Below are 14,744 nucleotides of genomic sequence, written 5' to 3' on the forward strand. Positions count from 1 at the left end.
TTTAAGGGTGAGTTCTCGCCCAGAAGTAAACTTGAGAGTCACATTTCCTTTTCAAGTGACTTTAGCAGTTGTTGTGTTAGCCATATGAATAATCTAGTGATGTTGGTATAGTTCATAGGTGTTAAACCATGATTTGTCCAACCCAACATGTCTTATAGCTCCTAAATCAAGTCACCAGCCCTCTTTCACATCGACATCACATGTTTCCGTGATCATAGCCACCAGTTGTTCCTCTTCAGTAGCTTTATCTGCTTCCATTGTATTAGCTTGAACTTTTCCTCTACAATGTCTGCACTTCCTAGCAAAATGACCCGGATCACCACACACAAAACAACCCAACTTAGCCTTAACTTTCTTGAATTTCTTGTTCGGTTTTTTCGGGTCATGATTTGATTTATTGTTAGGATTATTTGATTTTTTGGAATGTCGAATTTTAATATTAACATTATGGACTTTAGGACGACCATCGTCTTTACGATCTTGAAGACGAGCCTCATCTTCAATTTGTATGTCTACAATCAACTTTTCCATTGTAAAACCATCGGTCTTTCGTTTAAGGTCCTTCTGGAATTCCTTCCACACAGGTGATAATTTATCTATAACGGATGTAACCAAGTATTGTTCGTCAACCTTAATGTCCTCTTGTAGTACCTCATTGAAGAGGAGTTGGATTTCTTCTATTTGAGCCACAACAAATTTGCCATCTACCATATTGTAGCGGTTAAAACAGCTTACCGCATATTTTTTAGATTCAACCTCTTCATTGCGGTATTTTTTTGTGAGAGCATTCCAAGGATCCTTAGATGATTTATAGTCACAGTAAAGATCAAACATAGGGTTTGTCATCAATTTAAGATATGATCTTTACAGAGATCATTATCCTCTTTCCATTTCTTAAGTTTCTAGGACCGATAAGGTTCCATCATGTGAGTATCCAGTTCTTCCTTTAAGATGTACAGAAATTTCTCTTTTCTCAAGAGAAATTCAATTTTCTTATCCCACCTCTTAAAATTTGACCCATCAAACAAGTGCATTGTCACAGGGGAGAGGGAGTGACTCTTGAGGAGGACATCAGTTACTCAGGTTAAGAGATGTATCAAATTATATCAACATTACTACACGAATAAAATTTATTTAAAGGTCTAGAAAGATCAATATCCAAGTCCAGATAGACAATATCATAGAACAATTCTGACAATCTAGTTAGCTAAAAAATTATGGTAGATTAGACTTGTCAGATCAGAAGAATTAATTAGACTTGGCAGATCAGATGAATCTGATAAATGCAGAATCTATAAAATTAGATGGATCTGATAAATCAGATGAATTTGATAAGCAGATTAATGTGAAAACTTGTAATAAATGAAACAACAGATCTAACGTTAACAGTTGCAGATTGATATAATAGCAGGTTTTGACAAACATTTGCAAAATAATTATCAGATCTAAGCAGCTAAAAATAAAATAATTGGATTTGTAGTATATTATGCTAGAGATCTATATTATAAATTAGATCTAAATAAAATAATAATATGGATCTGCGGATATTAGTAATGGAACGAATATGGACAATTAAAAGGAATATGAACAAATCTGGAGCAAAGGGTAACAAATCTACACAGATTTGTATCGAAAGTAAATAGTTCTGAAGAGATCTTGATGTAGGACAATTAACCACGAGGGGGCGTACCCAAATCACATAGGCTCCACCTCACATGAGCCACCTGCCTCACATGGGTTCCTCGGGCCGCCCACCCCGAGTGTGCCCCCCCATCCCACAGGCCAATAAATAGTTCTGAAGAGATCTTGATGCAGGATAATTAACCACAAGGGTGAGAAGTCTCGAACGCGAGACCCCCCGCTTTGATACCAATTTAATGCAGGGCAATTAACCATTTGCTTTAAAAGCTCGAATTGATAGAGCATGGCGAATTAATCCCTTTATCTCATAGCCCAGGCAATCCATGGGTTAGGTCCTCGGCCAAACCCTCCTCGTGGGTCCCTAATCCATGGGTTCTGTCTCACATGAGCCACCTGCCTCATACGGGCCCCAAATCACATGGGTTTCGCGAGCTGCCCACCCCGAGTTGGCCCCCGCATCCCACAGGCCACCCCACTTGAGGTTGGTGTGAAAATGCCCACGCATTAGATCTGTACATGAAATAAATTTTGTACAATGAAAAAGATTATTCAGATTGTTGTTTCAATGCACTAGAAATTAACTAGAAATATAAAACTATAGATATTATCAGAAATTAACGACAGATTATGAAATCAGAAATACACAGAATATTATTGAAGGAATGCACCTGGATCAATTAATGAATGAATTGATGGAAAAGATAATATCAACAAACTCAATGGAGGCGCGGATCCATGTCGTTTTCCTTCAGACTATTTGTGCCCTTTTCCTGACCTAGATGACCGATCCAGATCTCTCCTGCAACGAAAAGCCTTTGAGATACAACCACCAATCGGCTAGGAACGGCAGGCTTAAACACCATGTGATTGATTCTCACAATACCTCCACTTGAATAGAAAAACAAAGCAATGATGATTTTTTTCTTGAGAAAGAACTTCTTTCTTAAGTTGGAAAGATTGGACAGTGCGGCTACTGCCTTGCTAGGTTTTTTCCCGAAAATACTATTTATAGTAATCGTAAGGCTTATTGTGCCGGACACCTGGCACTGATGTGTCAACCAACATAAACATTAGTTTTACAAACAATCATAATAACATTGCATAGAAATGCCATGTATTGTAGCAACATACTCGGTCAAAAGAAAAAGAAATCAAAACAAGATAAAAAAAAAGGAATCATGTAGACAAGCCCAAACCTGGGCCCGGCCCGCGCATACGACACAACGGGGCAGGCGGGCGGGCGCGTGTGCCCGTGTGTGGTCCATGGTATAGCATACTCAAGAGCTTAACATAAGCTTACCACATGCTCATATATATAAGGGGGAAAAAGTTCTCCATTCTCTCCAATGTGGGACTATTCCCACAAGCAAAAACCCAAAGAAAGTTCAAAGCATTTTTTTGCTCAAACTTTCACTCTCACTCTTTTGTTTTTTTAAAAAAAATCATACAACTAAACCAACAAGACTCATCAAGTTGACTGGATAACTTGGTTGACTCGATGCGACTCATGGTGACTCTGCTGAGTCACTTGCACTGGAAAAATAATATATATATATATATATATATTAAAGGATCATAAGAATCAAACACCCAACCTCTTCTCATCTCATACATGCACACAACTGTTAAGCTACGTATGACTATGGCCTCATTGTTTGATATAGTTTTTAATACTTATATGCATGTAATTTATATTAAATATTCATTACAACCCCTGATAGTTATAATTTATATTTATTAACTATCAAGTCGAATCGGGTTGAGTCTTTGAGTCAACTGAACCCAGATGAATATCAAGTTGAGTTTTTGGGTTTTTAAACTATGCTAAAGAATGTTCATAACCTCAATGAATTTTACCATTCCTATGTTATATGAGTTATGACCTCTTCTGCTTCAAGAAGAAACTCTTTTTCATTCATCTGGAGAATCCTCAAAGGCATGATGTTGTAGTGCCAGCCATTAGTATAAATCTGTGAATGATATTGGTATCTGGTTGTTGGGTCCTCATATGAACACAGAAGGGAGTTTTGTATTTTTGGGTTTGTTTCTTTTCTTGCTGAAAGAAACCAATTTTCCTCCATGACTGAACCTTTTGACACTTTTGTCCTAGCCTCCTAGTTACTGTATCCTTCATGGAAAAGTACTGCATTTTCTCTGTATCCTTGATTTAGGTATGCTGGACTAAACTTGTGGAAATTCATATATGTATAGATGATGATAATAATATTCTTTACTGGTGAAATGAGTTGGATAGATTTCTCCTGAGAATTTTAGATAATCTCTGTTCACAAGTCAGTTGTCAATTAAGATATAGTGCAGCCCCGGTTATAAATCAGTGAGGTCTGGATACCCGAATCCCTAAGAAATGGACAAGAGTGCATGCACAGGAATGTTTGAGTAGAAGGGGAGATAACTTTATTGATATTCAAATTTCTCTTACAAAAACTTGAGAAAGCTCACAAACTCAGAAAATATGGAACAGATCACCTCATAAACCAATAGACCCACCCCCATTCTAAGGACACGATATAAAATCCCTACAAATCTTTAATTAAGATCCCTCCAACTATTAGATTGATGTCAAATCAATCAGTCTAATCTATCGAAGATAACAACACTGCCTTCAAATCTAGCCTAGAAATTGTAATTACAAAAAATAATCCCCAAAATCTTCAATGATATCTTCAAATCAGATCCCCTACATTTAGGCCCCAATTCTAGCAACTAACACAGCCCAAATTCAGCATATGTTGGGCCCCATGGTGGGACTTGGGGCCTACATCATCAACATTTCTCCCAAGAGTGAAGTTATCATTGGACAAGCTACTTCATTGGATACATTTCCATTTGTTTTCATGTTAATCGCATTTGCATAAAAACTTTTAGGCACCTGAAAACGAGTTAATCTCATTTTAGTTATGATTAACTAAAACTAAAATGAGATGAGCCCATTTCCAGGCATCTACAAAATTGACTATTAAATTTATTTCTAGTTTATTACAGCCAGTGTTGTGAATATCAGATTCAGCCCCTTCTGGGATGAATAAGTTCATCATTGTGGAAGGTTCCAGCATAACGGTTTCATGTTTCCTCAAAGTACTCTCCTCGAATGTTGCTGTTATTCAATAAGACATAAACCATAAAAAATGACGAATTCGGAGCCTTTCATTTTAGTCAGACAAGCATCCTTTTGAAGTGGCTTTACCTGTTTCATTCTTATCTCCCAATGATTACTGGAGATGGATTATACTCAAATTCCCATTACACCATTCACAACACATCTGATTTTTTTTATGTATGAATGTAATATCTTCTCTTCATTTGTTTCAGAGGGAAGTGGTTAATCAACTACTACTCGAACCTAGTACGAGTCATGCCATCATCTGCAATAACCTCAAAAAGGTGTACCCGGGGAGGGATGGAAACCCAGAGAAGTTTGCAGTTCGAGGGTTGTCTCTTGCCTTGCCTCGAGGGGAATGCTTTGGTATGCTTGGCCCTAATGGTGCTGGAAAGACTTCTTTTATCAACATGGTTAGTCTAAGCCACTCTTACTAAACTTGAGTAGGACTTATTATGAGAAACTTGTTTCCCATCCGTTTTTACTGTTCTCGAAACATTTCCTATTTATTTTGCCAATCATCTTGAAACATGCCTCTCATTTCAAAAGACAAAAGAGAAGGTACATTTCAAATCATGGTTGAGATAAGACGAGAGCTTTGTATTCTTATCTCACCCATGTTTTGGGGCCGAGTAGGTGGGTTACCACAATCGTGCTCAAGTCAGTTCACATTGTCGAACTCCAAGCGCAGGAAGTCTGTACAACCATGATTTAGTGGTATACCCAAAAGCGACCATGTTGTTTTATCTAAACTATAGCTTTGCATATAGCATTTTGTCACAAAATTTAACAGTGTCTCCAAACATTCATACACTTCTGCTGTAATTCTATAATATCTTTTTTGTTTTTTCTGGTCATTTTGAAGTATGGCGATCATTTCAAATTACGAAAGAGGTTGCCTGTGGTTGTTTCTAGTTCCCAAGGGCAATAGAATGTGATACAATCAAATCGTGGTTGAGATAAGAACAGGAAACATCGCATCCCTATCTTACCCTTGTTTCAGGAAAGAAATGGGTAAAAGATAGCCTGCTTAATGCAGATCACATTTTCAAAACTGCCTCAAGTACCAAGTGCATCGAGCAGTCTTGGGAAGTTCCGTTTAGTTTGGTGACCAAAATCAAACACCATTTCCCTACAAATCCATGCATTTCCATTGTACCATGCTTTACTAATCAGACCTTTACATGTAATCTGTGGTGCTTTACACAACCTGAAGAAGTTCTGACCTCTTGGCAGATGATTGGGCTCATAACTCCAACCTCAGGCACTGCATTCGTTCAGGGATTGGACATACGCACTGACATGGACAAGATATACACTAATATGGGTGTATGTCCACAACATGAGTAAGCAACATCCCTTTCTTGTGAGATACAATCCCAGGTTCATGGTTGAAATAGAACACATTGTACACTATGATTGTGAATATGATACTTACTGATTAGGGAAATCTTCATTATTTTCTTTCCTTAATCATTTGACTGCAATGCAGCTTGCTTTGGGAAACACTAACAGGGAGAGAGCACCTGCTGTTTTATGGTAGACTGAAGAACCTCAAAGGTTCTGCCTTAACAAATGTAAGATCTCCTTGCGTTCACTTCATTCACAATAAAAGCCTTGTTCCAGCTATTTGGGTCGGTTAAAAGGCCATTGTCATCATCATCTTAGCCTTTTCCCTACAATTTTGGCCAGCTTTTATTGATAAATTGACATAAGTTCTGCAATCAGCTGCCCACCGGATGCCAATCTACCTCTTTCACCCATGGTTTTAGACTCAGAGTTGGATAAACTCGTTGGGTCTCACATCGAGCCGCAACTTGCCTGAGTTGGGGGGTGCATCAGCACGACTTGCATCAGTCAGGGATGACTCGGGGTACTGAACCAGATTTGGGTAGTGCTGGATCCGAGTCGATTCATCCAAGTCGCACCTGACTTGAATGAGTCTTAAAACCATGCTTTTACCTGGACATCTAACAATAGCTCAGCAGAAGGAAATTACTTACTGATAACAGACAGATCCGTCCTCAGCCCAACGAGTTCTAGGAGTTTAAATCCATCCATGTCAGGCAAACGAACATCACTTATGCATCAAAATCGCCCTTCCTCTCCCATCTAAAATATAATTTTTTTCAGCTATAATCTATTTGAACAGTCGCCATGTCTGACACCCTATGTCTATGTCCAACATTAACACTTGCTTGCCAGTGTTCATGTTTGCCTCTCAATTTGTCATTGTTGAAATGTGTCTTCACTTGCACATATGTGAGTGTATTGTTTTCGCTTTTGTTTGCTGTTGTTTCAGGCAGTGGAAGAATCTTTGAAGAGTGTAAATCTTTTCCATGGAGGTGTTGGTGATAGACAATCTGGGAAATATAGTGGTGGTATGAAGAGGAGGCTTAGCGTAGCCATTTCACTGATCGGAGATCCTAAAGTATGAATATCCTCGTCACCGTTATCATTCCATGTCAGTCTCATTTGAATATTTAGATGTTTAATCTTACCGACAGCGTATCGACTTGGAAATCTTGCTAGGTTGTGTATATGGATGAGCCTAGTACTGGATTAGACCCGGCTTCAAGAAACAACTTGTGGAATGTTGTGAAGCAAGCAAAGCAGGATCGAGCAATTATTCTTACTAGTAATATTTTGTTATTTCCTTTCTTGGACTGCCATTTTTTGCATCAAAGGGTATGTTAAAATACCCAAATCACAATCAGATAAGAGTGAGCCATCTGACTCATGATCTATGGGAGAAAAGAGCGGGTTCCATTTCCACATGCACCAAATACAAAGAATGTTAATAAGATAAGAGTACACTGTGGAAGCCCTGCCAACCATGATGCATACATTTGCATTCAGTTTGACTTGGTTGGACGACATATCAACTGGTTTCAACAGAAGTGGAGTATAAATGCATTTGTTGATGCTCTTTCTGACTGTGTTGGTTTGTAGCCAAGGAATTAAAAACGGTCACATAGCAGTAACAGTTGCACCTTACGGGGGCCGTAATGGCCGTTATGGAAAAAATGCCATTATGGGGATGAAACAGGTTTTCTTCAAACAGAGGGAGGGAGGGGCTGTAATGGCTGGTTACGGACCCTATCGAAAAGGTAATGGAGGTGGCCGTTACGGCTAGAGCTGGGCATCAAGTCGAGTTGGACCAAGTTAGGGCTGACCCGATTCGATCAAGTTTTGAAATAGGCCTAACCCGAACTTGATACCGAGTCCAGCATGCCTGACCCAATCCGAATCCGGGCATGGCCTGGACTGATCTGGACCAAGTCCGATCCAGTCAGAAGTACCAAGTCGGGTCGAGTTGGCACCGATTCGGAGGGGGGGGGGAAGGGAGGAGGAGGGTGGTGGTGGTGGTGGGTGGCTGTTGGGCTTGGATGGGGGAGGGAGGGAGGGAGAGAGTTTGGGATCGGGTCGGGGTTGGGTGCAGCCTGTTGGGTTCGAGATAGTTAAAAATTAGATTTTTTTTTAAAAAAATTAATTAATTTATTTAAATATACCTGAAAACGAGTCGAGTCGAGTCGGGTTTCGGATTGAGTCGAGTCTAACCGGATCGAGTTTCAGGTCGAGTTACTGGGCAACTCGAACTCAACTCGGTTTGAGTTCGGATTGGGTGAAGCCTACTCAGTTAGGACCGACTCACGCATTCAGTTTCGGATCGAGTCGGGTCTGAACGAGTCGGATGAGTCAAGTTAGTCAAGTCGAGTTGTCCCGTGCCCAGCTCTAATTACGGCCACTGTTACTGTTATGGAATACCTTGGTTTTAGCCATTCCCATAGTCCTTTGGAAGTTCCTGCATCAAAACTACCCATCTGTTTATTTTGGAGCTAGATGCTGTTATAGTTCTCAAACAGCCATATTGGCATAAGTTCTTCTTTGGCCAACACCAACACTAAGAAAACCTGCCTGCTGGTTTCAGCACATTCAATGGAAGAGGCAGAGGTTCTATGCGATCGACTGGGAATCTTTGTAGATGGCAGCTTGCAATGTGTTGGAAACCCAAAAGAGGTAAATTTACTCAATTCATTTCTTGAAAAGAGCCTTTACTATTTGTTGCAAGGGACCATTGTATCAAATTTCTCTTGGTAGCAAGCTTGGATTGAACCTGTTTTTATTTTATTTTATTTTTTCATATTGAATATCATAACTCGTGGTCCATCTTCAACTCTAATCCTAGTTCAAAAACCCGAAAACTTGACTCTATGTTCTTCCAAGTCAAGTTGACTCAAAGACGACTGTCTCAACTAGATATTTAAAATAGTTAAATATGTTATAAGTGAATCATCATCATCATCTAAGCCTTGTCCCAACTAATTGGGGTTGGCTACATTAATCCTTTTTTGCCATTCCACTCTATCAAGAGCCATAACTTCAGTTAGACCATAGGTCATCAAGTATTTTCTCACTACCTCCACTCACGTCCTTTTGAAATTTCTCCTTGCCCTTTTAGAGCCTTCGACTTGCTCCAACTCACTCTTAACCGCCGCAGTTGTTGGTCTCAGTTGCACATGACCAAACCAACAACTACACAATTGCCATTGCACATGACCAAACCAACCACTACACAATTTCCTCATTGATTAGGGGTGTTGCTTCATTTGTTTGAGGTTTGGGGTATGAATCCCACTCCCAACTTTCTTTATTTTTAATAAAATCTTCACTCAGGAGTTGGGTGACTCGATTCGAGTCAAGTTGAGTCATGTTGAGTCAACTGATCCATCAAGTTGACTCTTTTACTCAAATCTCTGAGTCTCTCCGAGTCCAGGCCAATTCAAGCCCAGTACCAAGTTTCTCAGTGACTCAACTCGAAACTTGACCGAGTCAAGACTCGGTTCAAGTCACGCCGAGTCATGTTTAGTTGACTGAGCCATCGAGTTGACTCTTTGACTTGAGGAATCTCTCCGAATCCTGACCAATTCAAGCCAGCACTTAGTTTCCCAGTGACTCAGCTCAAAATCTCATGGAGTCGAGTTGACTTGGCCAAGTTTCAAGTTGAGTTGGCGAGTTTTGAAACTATGGCAAACACATGATCCGGACTGTCCATCCTCCAGACCCCATATTTGTGCTGTGGTGTAAATCAGGATTGCCAGACAATCCTGGACAAAGGATTAGGACAGCACCCAAAAAATGGTCAATGGTTGTTGTTTTCCTCAACTCTTAACTGTTAGTCTGGCCAGTCAAGTCTTTTCGCCACCATGGGTTGGTTGGGGGCCCCACTGGATGAACTGACTGGATTTTCTATACATTTGCCATGTGTTTGAATGGGAATTTGTGTGGAGAGTCGACCAGGCATTCCTTGCGGTGTATGAATTACTACTAATACATGGGTTGTGACAGCTTAAGGGAAGGTACGGTGGATCATATGTCTTTACGATGACAACATCTTCGAATCAAGAGGAAGAGGTGGCAAACTTGGTACTCAGGCTCTCTCCAAATGCAAACCGGATATACCACATATCAGGAACGCAGAAGTTTGAGCTGCCCAAGCAAGAAGTTAGAATCGCTGATGTTTTCCAAGCAGTTGAGAATGCAAAGAGGAAGTTCACCATCCATGCATGGGGTTTGGCTGACACCACATTGGAGGATGTCTTCATCAAGGTTGCTCGTGGGGCCCAGTCCTTTAACGTGCTCTCGTGATTAGTTGAAAGCCTATACTTCTATTAATTCTTTGTTTGTGTGATTTTATTTATATGCCGGTGGTGGGAATAAGATCATGTAATATAGGTACATGTTTTGTGGGCCATTGTTATTCCGCGTTCTTGTAATTATTGAATTATCATTAATTGAATTGGTTTAGAATTGTTGGGAATTTTATGGTAATGCCTATCTAGCCAAGAACATAACAAAATGCACTGTGAACTGGAACCACAGGAGGCCCAACAATCACAGCATTGCTTGAGCTTTGTACCATTTTGCAGCACGGTATTGTTGCTACGACATGGGGCTCATAAGGGCCATTTCATGGTTCTAAGTTGCATGGGATCTGCAACCTGATCCTACCTGAACCGCATACCTGTGGTACCTTCCGTGGGTCATTTGACATTTTCGGCAGGATCTGAATTGAGCACGCAAGTACGTACCCAAGAGAATGGAACCCTGAGAACCTAAAACCTATGTTAGGGGTATCGCACCATTGCTGCAAACCCAATGGTATCCCTTGTGCGTCAAGGTGTGCACTCGAACCCGAGTTATTATGAGAAGAAACGATTAACTTTCATGTGTGCAAGGAATTTTAAAACTCTTGAATAGTGTCCCAATTTCACATTTTTCTTTAGAAAATTCATAAGATAATTAAGTCTCTTAATTAAGTCTTAATGGTATTATAATATAATATCGACCTAAGCTAGTTTAAACTATTATTATTAAGCTTTAATAAAGGTAAAGAGTTACTTTTCTTTAAAAGTCAATAGTTTTCCTTAAATTAAAGAGCAAGTCTTAATAAACTATACTTAAGAGCCTTAATCTGTATATTAGATGGTATTAAGATGACAGTAATAACTCAGTGCGGCTCAAATCCAGCTCGTTTTGGGCTAGTAAAAATCACTTTTTGAGGTATGTGAGTTGAATCGAGGCTGACTTTGGTCCAGAACTTATTTGGGCTGTACATGGGCTTGAGAATGATTAATGGATGAATGCGCCGTCCCTGCCCTACCCTACCTGACCCAAATTTTTTAACATTTGTCGTAGGGTAGGCAACGGGCAAGGCCGGGCTGAGCCTAATACAGCTTTAGGCTGGCTTGGACTCCTTTCCTTGGGCCATGGGCTAAGCTTGGGCCCCACGTATGGTTCCACCAGTTTTCTGTCCGACTTTTTGGCTTAGGTCACATTTTAGTCCAGCCCAGCCCGTCCTAGCCCAACTACATGTGTACATGTGTTCCTGTTCTGTTATACACATGTGCCATTCATGGCGAGAAATTGGGATTTGATCGGGTCGAGTCAGTACAGGGCCACACCAGTTTTTGGACTTGGGGCTTGGGCCTTCTTTGCTAGGAACATGTTGGACTCGAGCCTTGGACCTTATAATGTGGGTCCAGGCCGAGCCTAGCGTGGAACTCGTCCATGGCTCATGGACTTTAGAGTATAAGACAATACAACTAGGTGGACGACCCATCGTTGGAACTAAGCACATGGCGGAATTGGCTAATTGCATGGAAACATTTCCATGCACCTGGTACCATTTGGATTTGTTGGCATCCATACCTATCTGGACCGTCCATTAGATCCAGCCATTTCTTCATAGGCTGCCTTAAGGAAATCATACTAATCTGATGATTCGAACCATAAAGTCAGTGGAAAATGGATGGACAAGATTGTTTGCAGAAGATGAATCTAGTCTCACCACCACAGATCCTTGTGACTTTTGCATGATGTTGGATGAAGGGTGGACGGAACCTAACGGACGGTTTAGATAGGTGATGTGGATACCAACGAATGCAAATGCAACTAGGTGCATGGAAAGGATCCCAGATCATTTCCGCAAACGGCACACTTCCTAAATTCACTGTTAGTTCCCATGCATCTTGAACAATACTACGGTGCTAGTTCACCACCAATCACCATTCTCTTGGTGTTGGTGTTTCATTACTTAGCATATACGTACATCAGTCCAGACCGTCCATATCGATGGAGTATATCCCAAAAATCATACTGATCGGATTTCTAACCATTCAACTGGAAGCTACCAAATGGAGGGTTCAGAAAAAAATGATCAGCGGTCTAAATTCAACAGTCAAAATTGTTGGCTGATCGGTTTGTTTTCAATTTTTTTATTTTTTATTTTTTTATTTTTTTTAACACACGCACACACACCCCACACAATCACGCTGGTGGAATTTCACCACCTATGGGTACTCGAACCCTTGACCGGGAGTAGAAACTCCTGAGAGGCTACCACCCGAGCAAGAGTAAGGACCCAAATTACACAGATGGATCTAGACCAATCAACTCTATGTGAATTTATTTAATGAGTATGAATATAATTACGATATCCTATCTTTACCAACTAGCTGTTTGAACCGGAAATAATAACTACTTGTCTAATCATGCATACCATTATATTGTTGGGTTATCATGTGGGCTAACTATTGCGCATATGTTGATGTCATTGCTAGCAATAGCGTTGATATGTTTCTATATTTGTATCATCAATCCTGGGCATTCATCGTGCTAAACAATGTTGGGTTGTGCTGTGGGCCAACCATTACACATATTATCATGTCATCCATACATTTAAATAATTAACTTATGAATTATTTGTTTTGTAATGTTATCATTATTTGAGCTGATTAAGTTGATAACATGTATAACTTACAACTAATGAAACCACTAAGTTCCCTACTTACCACCTGGGACGGTATTTTAAAACACTAACTAGGCGATATTATCAATGCAGGTACTGTTTAGATATCATATGGGTATGCTTCGATCGGCTTGCACCATCACGGTTACGTTTTGGAGGATTGAGACAAAACTAAAAACTTTATACTTTAATCATTTTGGATATGTATATTGTGGCTTATATAATCCTCATTTGGGCAAGCATTACTCTTGAAATTGTTCATTTTAAATATTAGCAATCTATTTATGGACTCGGTTATCTCTACTTAACCTTTGATGCCACGGATTTAAAACTACTCTGATTAGTGAATGTTAACCAGACTGCGCGGCACGTGGGAACTTGCCCACGTACATTTTTACTAGGTTCACACCCGGGAACTTAAGATCGAAGTCTCCATACTAGGGGGTCAATTTTTGGAACGTGACAAAAATGGTATCAGATGGAGTATTGAGATAATCAGGACCTTTGGAATGATGATTATACAAACCACAATAGCTAATCATTGAGATAGTTAAAATTAAAAGTTCGAACGTTGAGAGTATTCTCCTAGTTTAGGAGTATCGGACGATATAAGAACCAAGTAAATTAAGGAAAATGAACCCTAGGATTAAATCCACTATGGTTGGGTTATTTTGAACATGAACTTAGAAATGAGGAACTCTAGGATTGAATCCCCACTATTATGAATGTTGTTGAACTCAAATATAGAAACGATGAACCCTATGATCAAATTTCCCAGTTCAATGCATTTTGGAACTTGAAAACTAGAAATAGGAATCTTAGGATCAATTTCTCAATTTTCTCAAGCTTGACATAACCATGTATGCTTTAAAATTGCCTTGGTCGGTGGAATTGAGTCCATAGGGTTAGGATTCGTCCACAATCACTTAAGAAGCCGTTTTGGTGGGTGGATCGAACCAAGAAGAGGGTAGATATTGGAGTGTAAGTCATAAAAACTAAGTTTTCCAAGGAATATGCAACCAAGTAGTCACAGTCGACCCTCAAATTTCATGGTCGACCGTGAGTTGCTGGATAGGTTGTCCAAAATTGATTTAGGACGTCCATGGTCGGCCGTGAAAATCCACGATCGACCCTGGAACATCCAAAGAGTCACTGTCAACCGTGAAAACCTATGGTCGACCTTAGAGAAGTGGAGCCATATAGTTGCGGTCGACTGTGAAAATCCACAGTTGACAGTGAAGAAAATTTTTGAATTTTCTTTTAAGCATCCCACGATCGACCCTGGAGTGGACAGAGGTCCATGGTCGATCATGAAAACCCACAGTCGATCGCGAATGTGTGTGTGTGTGTGGGGGGGGGGGATGTTATAAAGCCCCCTAGGACTTCATTCCTCACATAGCCCCCCATCTCTCTCCAAACCTTAGTGATGCCATAGACATGATTAGAGACCCTACTTATATAGGTTTTGCTTAAACCAGCCTAAGAAACTTAAGGTTAAGGCCACTTTTCACAAAAAAAAAAAAAAAAAAAAAAAAAAAAAAAAAAAAAAAAAAAAAAACAAACCCAGGGTCAACCCTGCAAATCCACGGTCGACCGCATTTTGTCCGGAGGTCCACGGTTGACTATGAAATTCCACAGTCGACCTTGTAATTTTGGCCCTAAAATTCTATAAAT

The 14,744-nt window shown here is 40.1% G+C and overlaps 1 protein-coding gene across 1 annotated transcript in view; it reads left to right on the forward strand.

Annotated features, from left to right (window-relative positions):
* LOC131253722 (ABC transporter A family member 7) overlaps positions 1-10,582 on the forward strand; it is a 54,305-nt gene extending 43,723 nt beyond the window's left edge. The window contains exons 12-18 of the mRNA XM_058254861.1: positions 4,972-5,172; positions 5,996-6,105; positions 6,252-6,336; positions 7,062-7,190; positions 7,292-7,397; positions 8,691-8,779; positions 10,109-10,582. Of these exons, the coding sequence (XP_058110844.1) occupies positions 4,972-5,172; positions 5,996-6,105; positions 6,252-6,336; positions 7,062-7,190; positions 7,292-7,397; positions 8,691-8,779; positions 10,109-10,408 (1,020 nt within the window). The 3' untranslated portion in view covers positions 10,409-10,582. The remainder of the gene's footprint in view (positions 1-4,971; positions 5,173-5,995; positions 6,106-6,251; positions 6,337-7,061; positions 7,191-7,291; positions 7,398-8,690; positions 8,780-10,108) is intronic.
* The last annotated feature ends 4,162 nt before the right edge of the window (positions 10,583-14,744 follow it).

This window comes from Magnolia sinica, chromosome 1 (assembly GCF_029962835.1).
Source record: "Magnolia sinica isolate HGM2019 chromosome 1, MsV1, whole genome shotgun sequence".
Classification (NCBI taxonomy): Eukaryota; Viridiplantae; Streptophyta; class Magnoliopsida; order Magnoliales; family Magnoliaceae; genus Magnolia; species Magnolia sinica.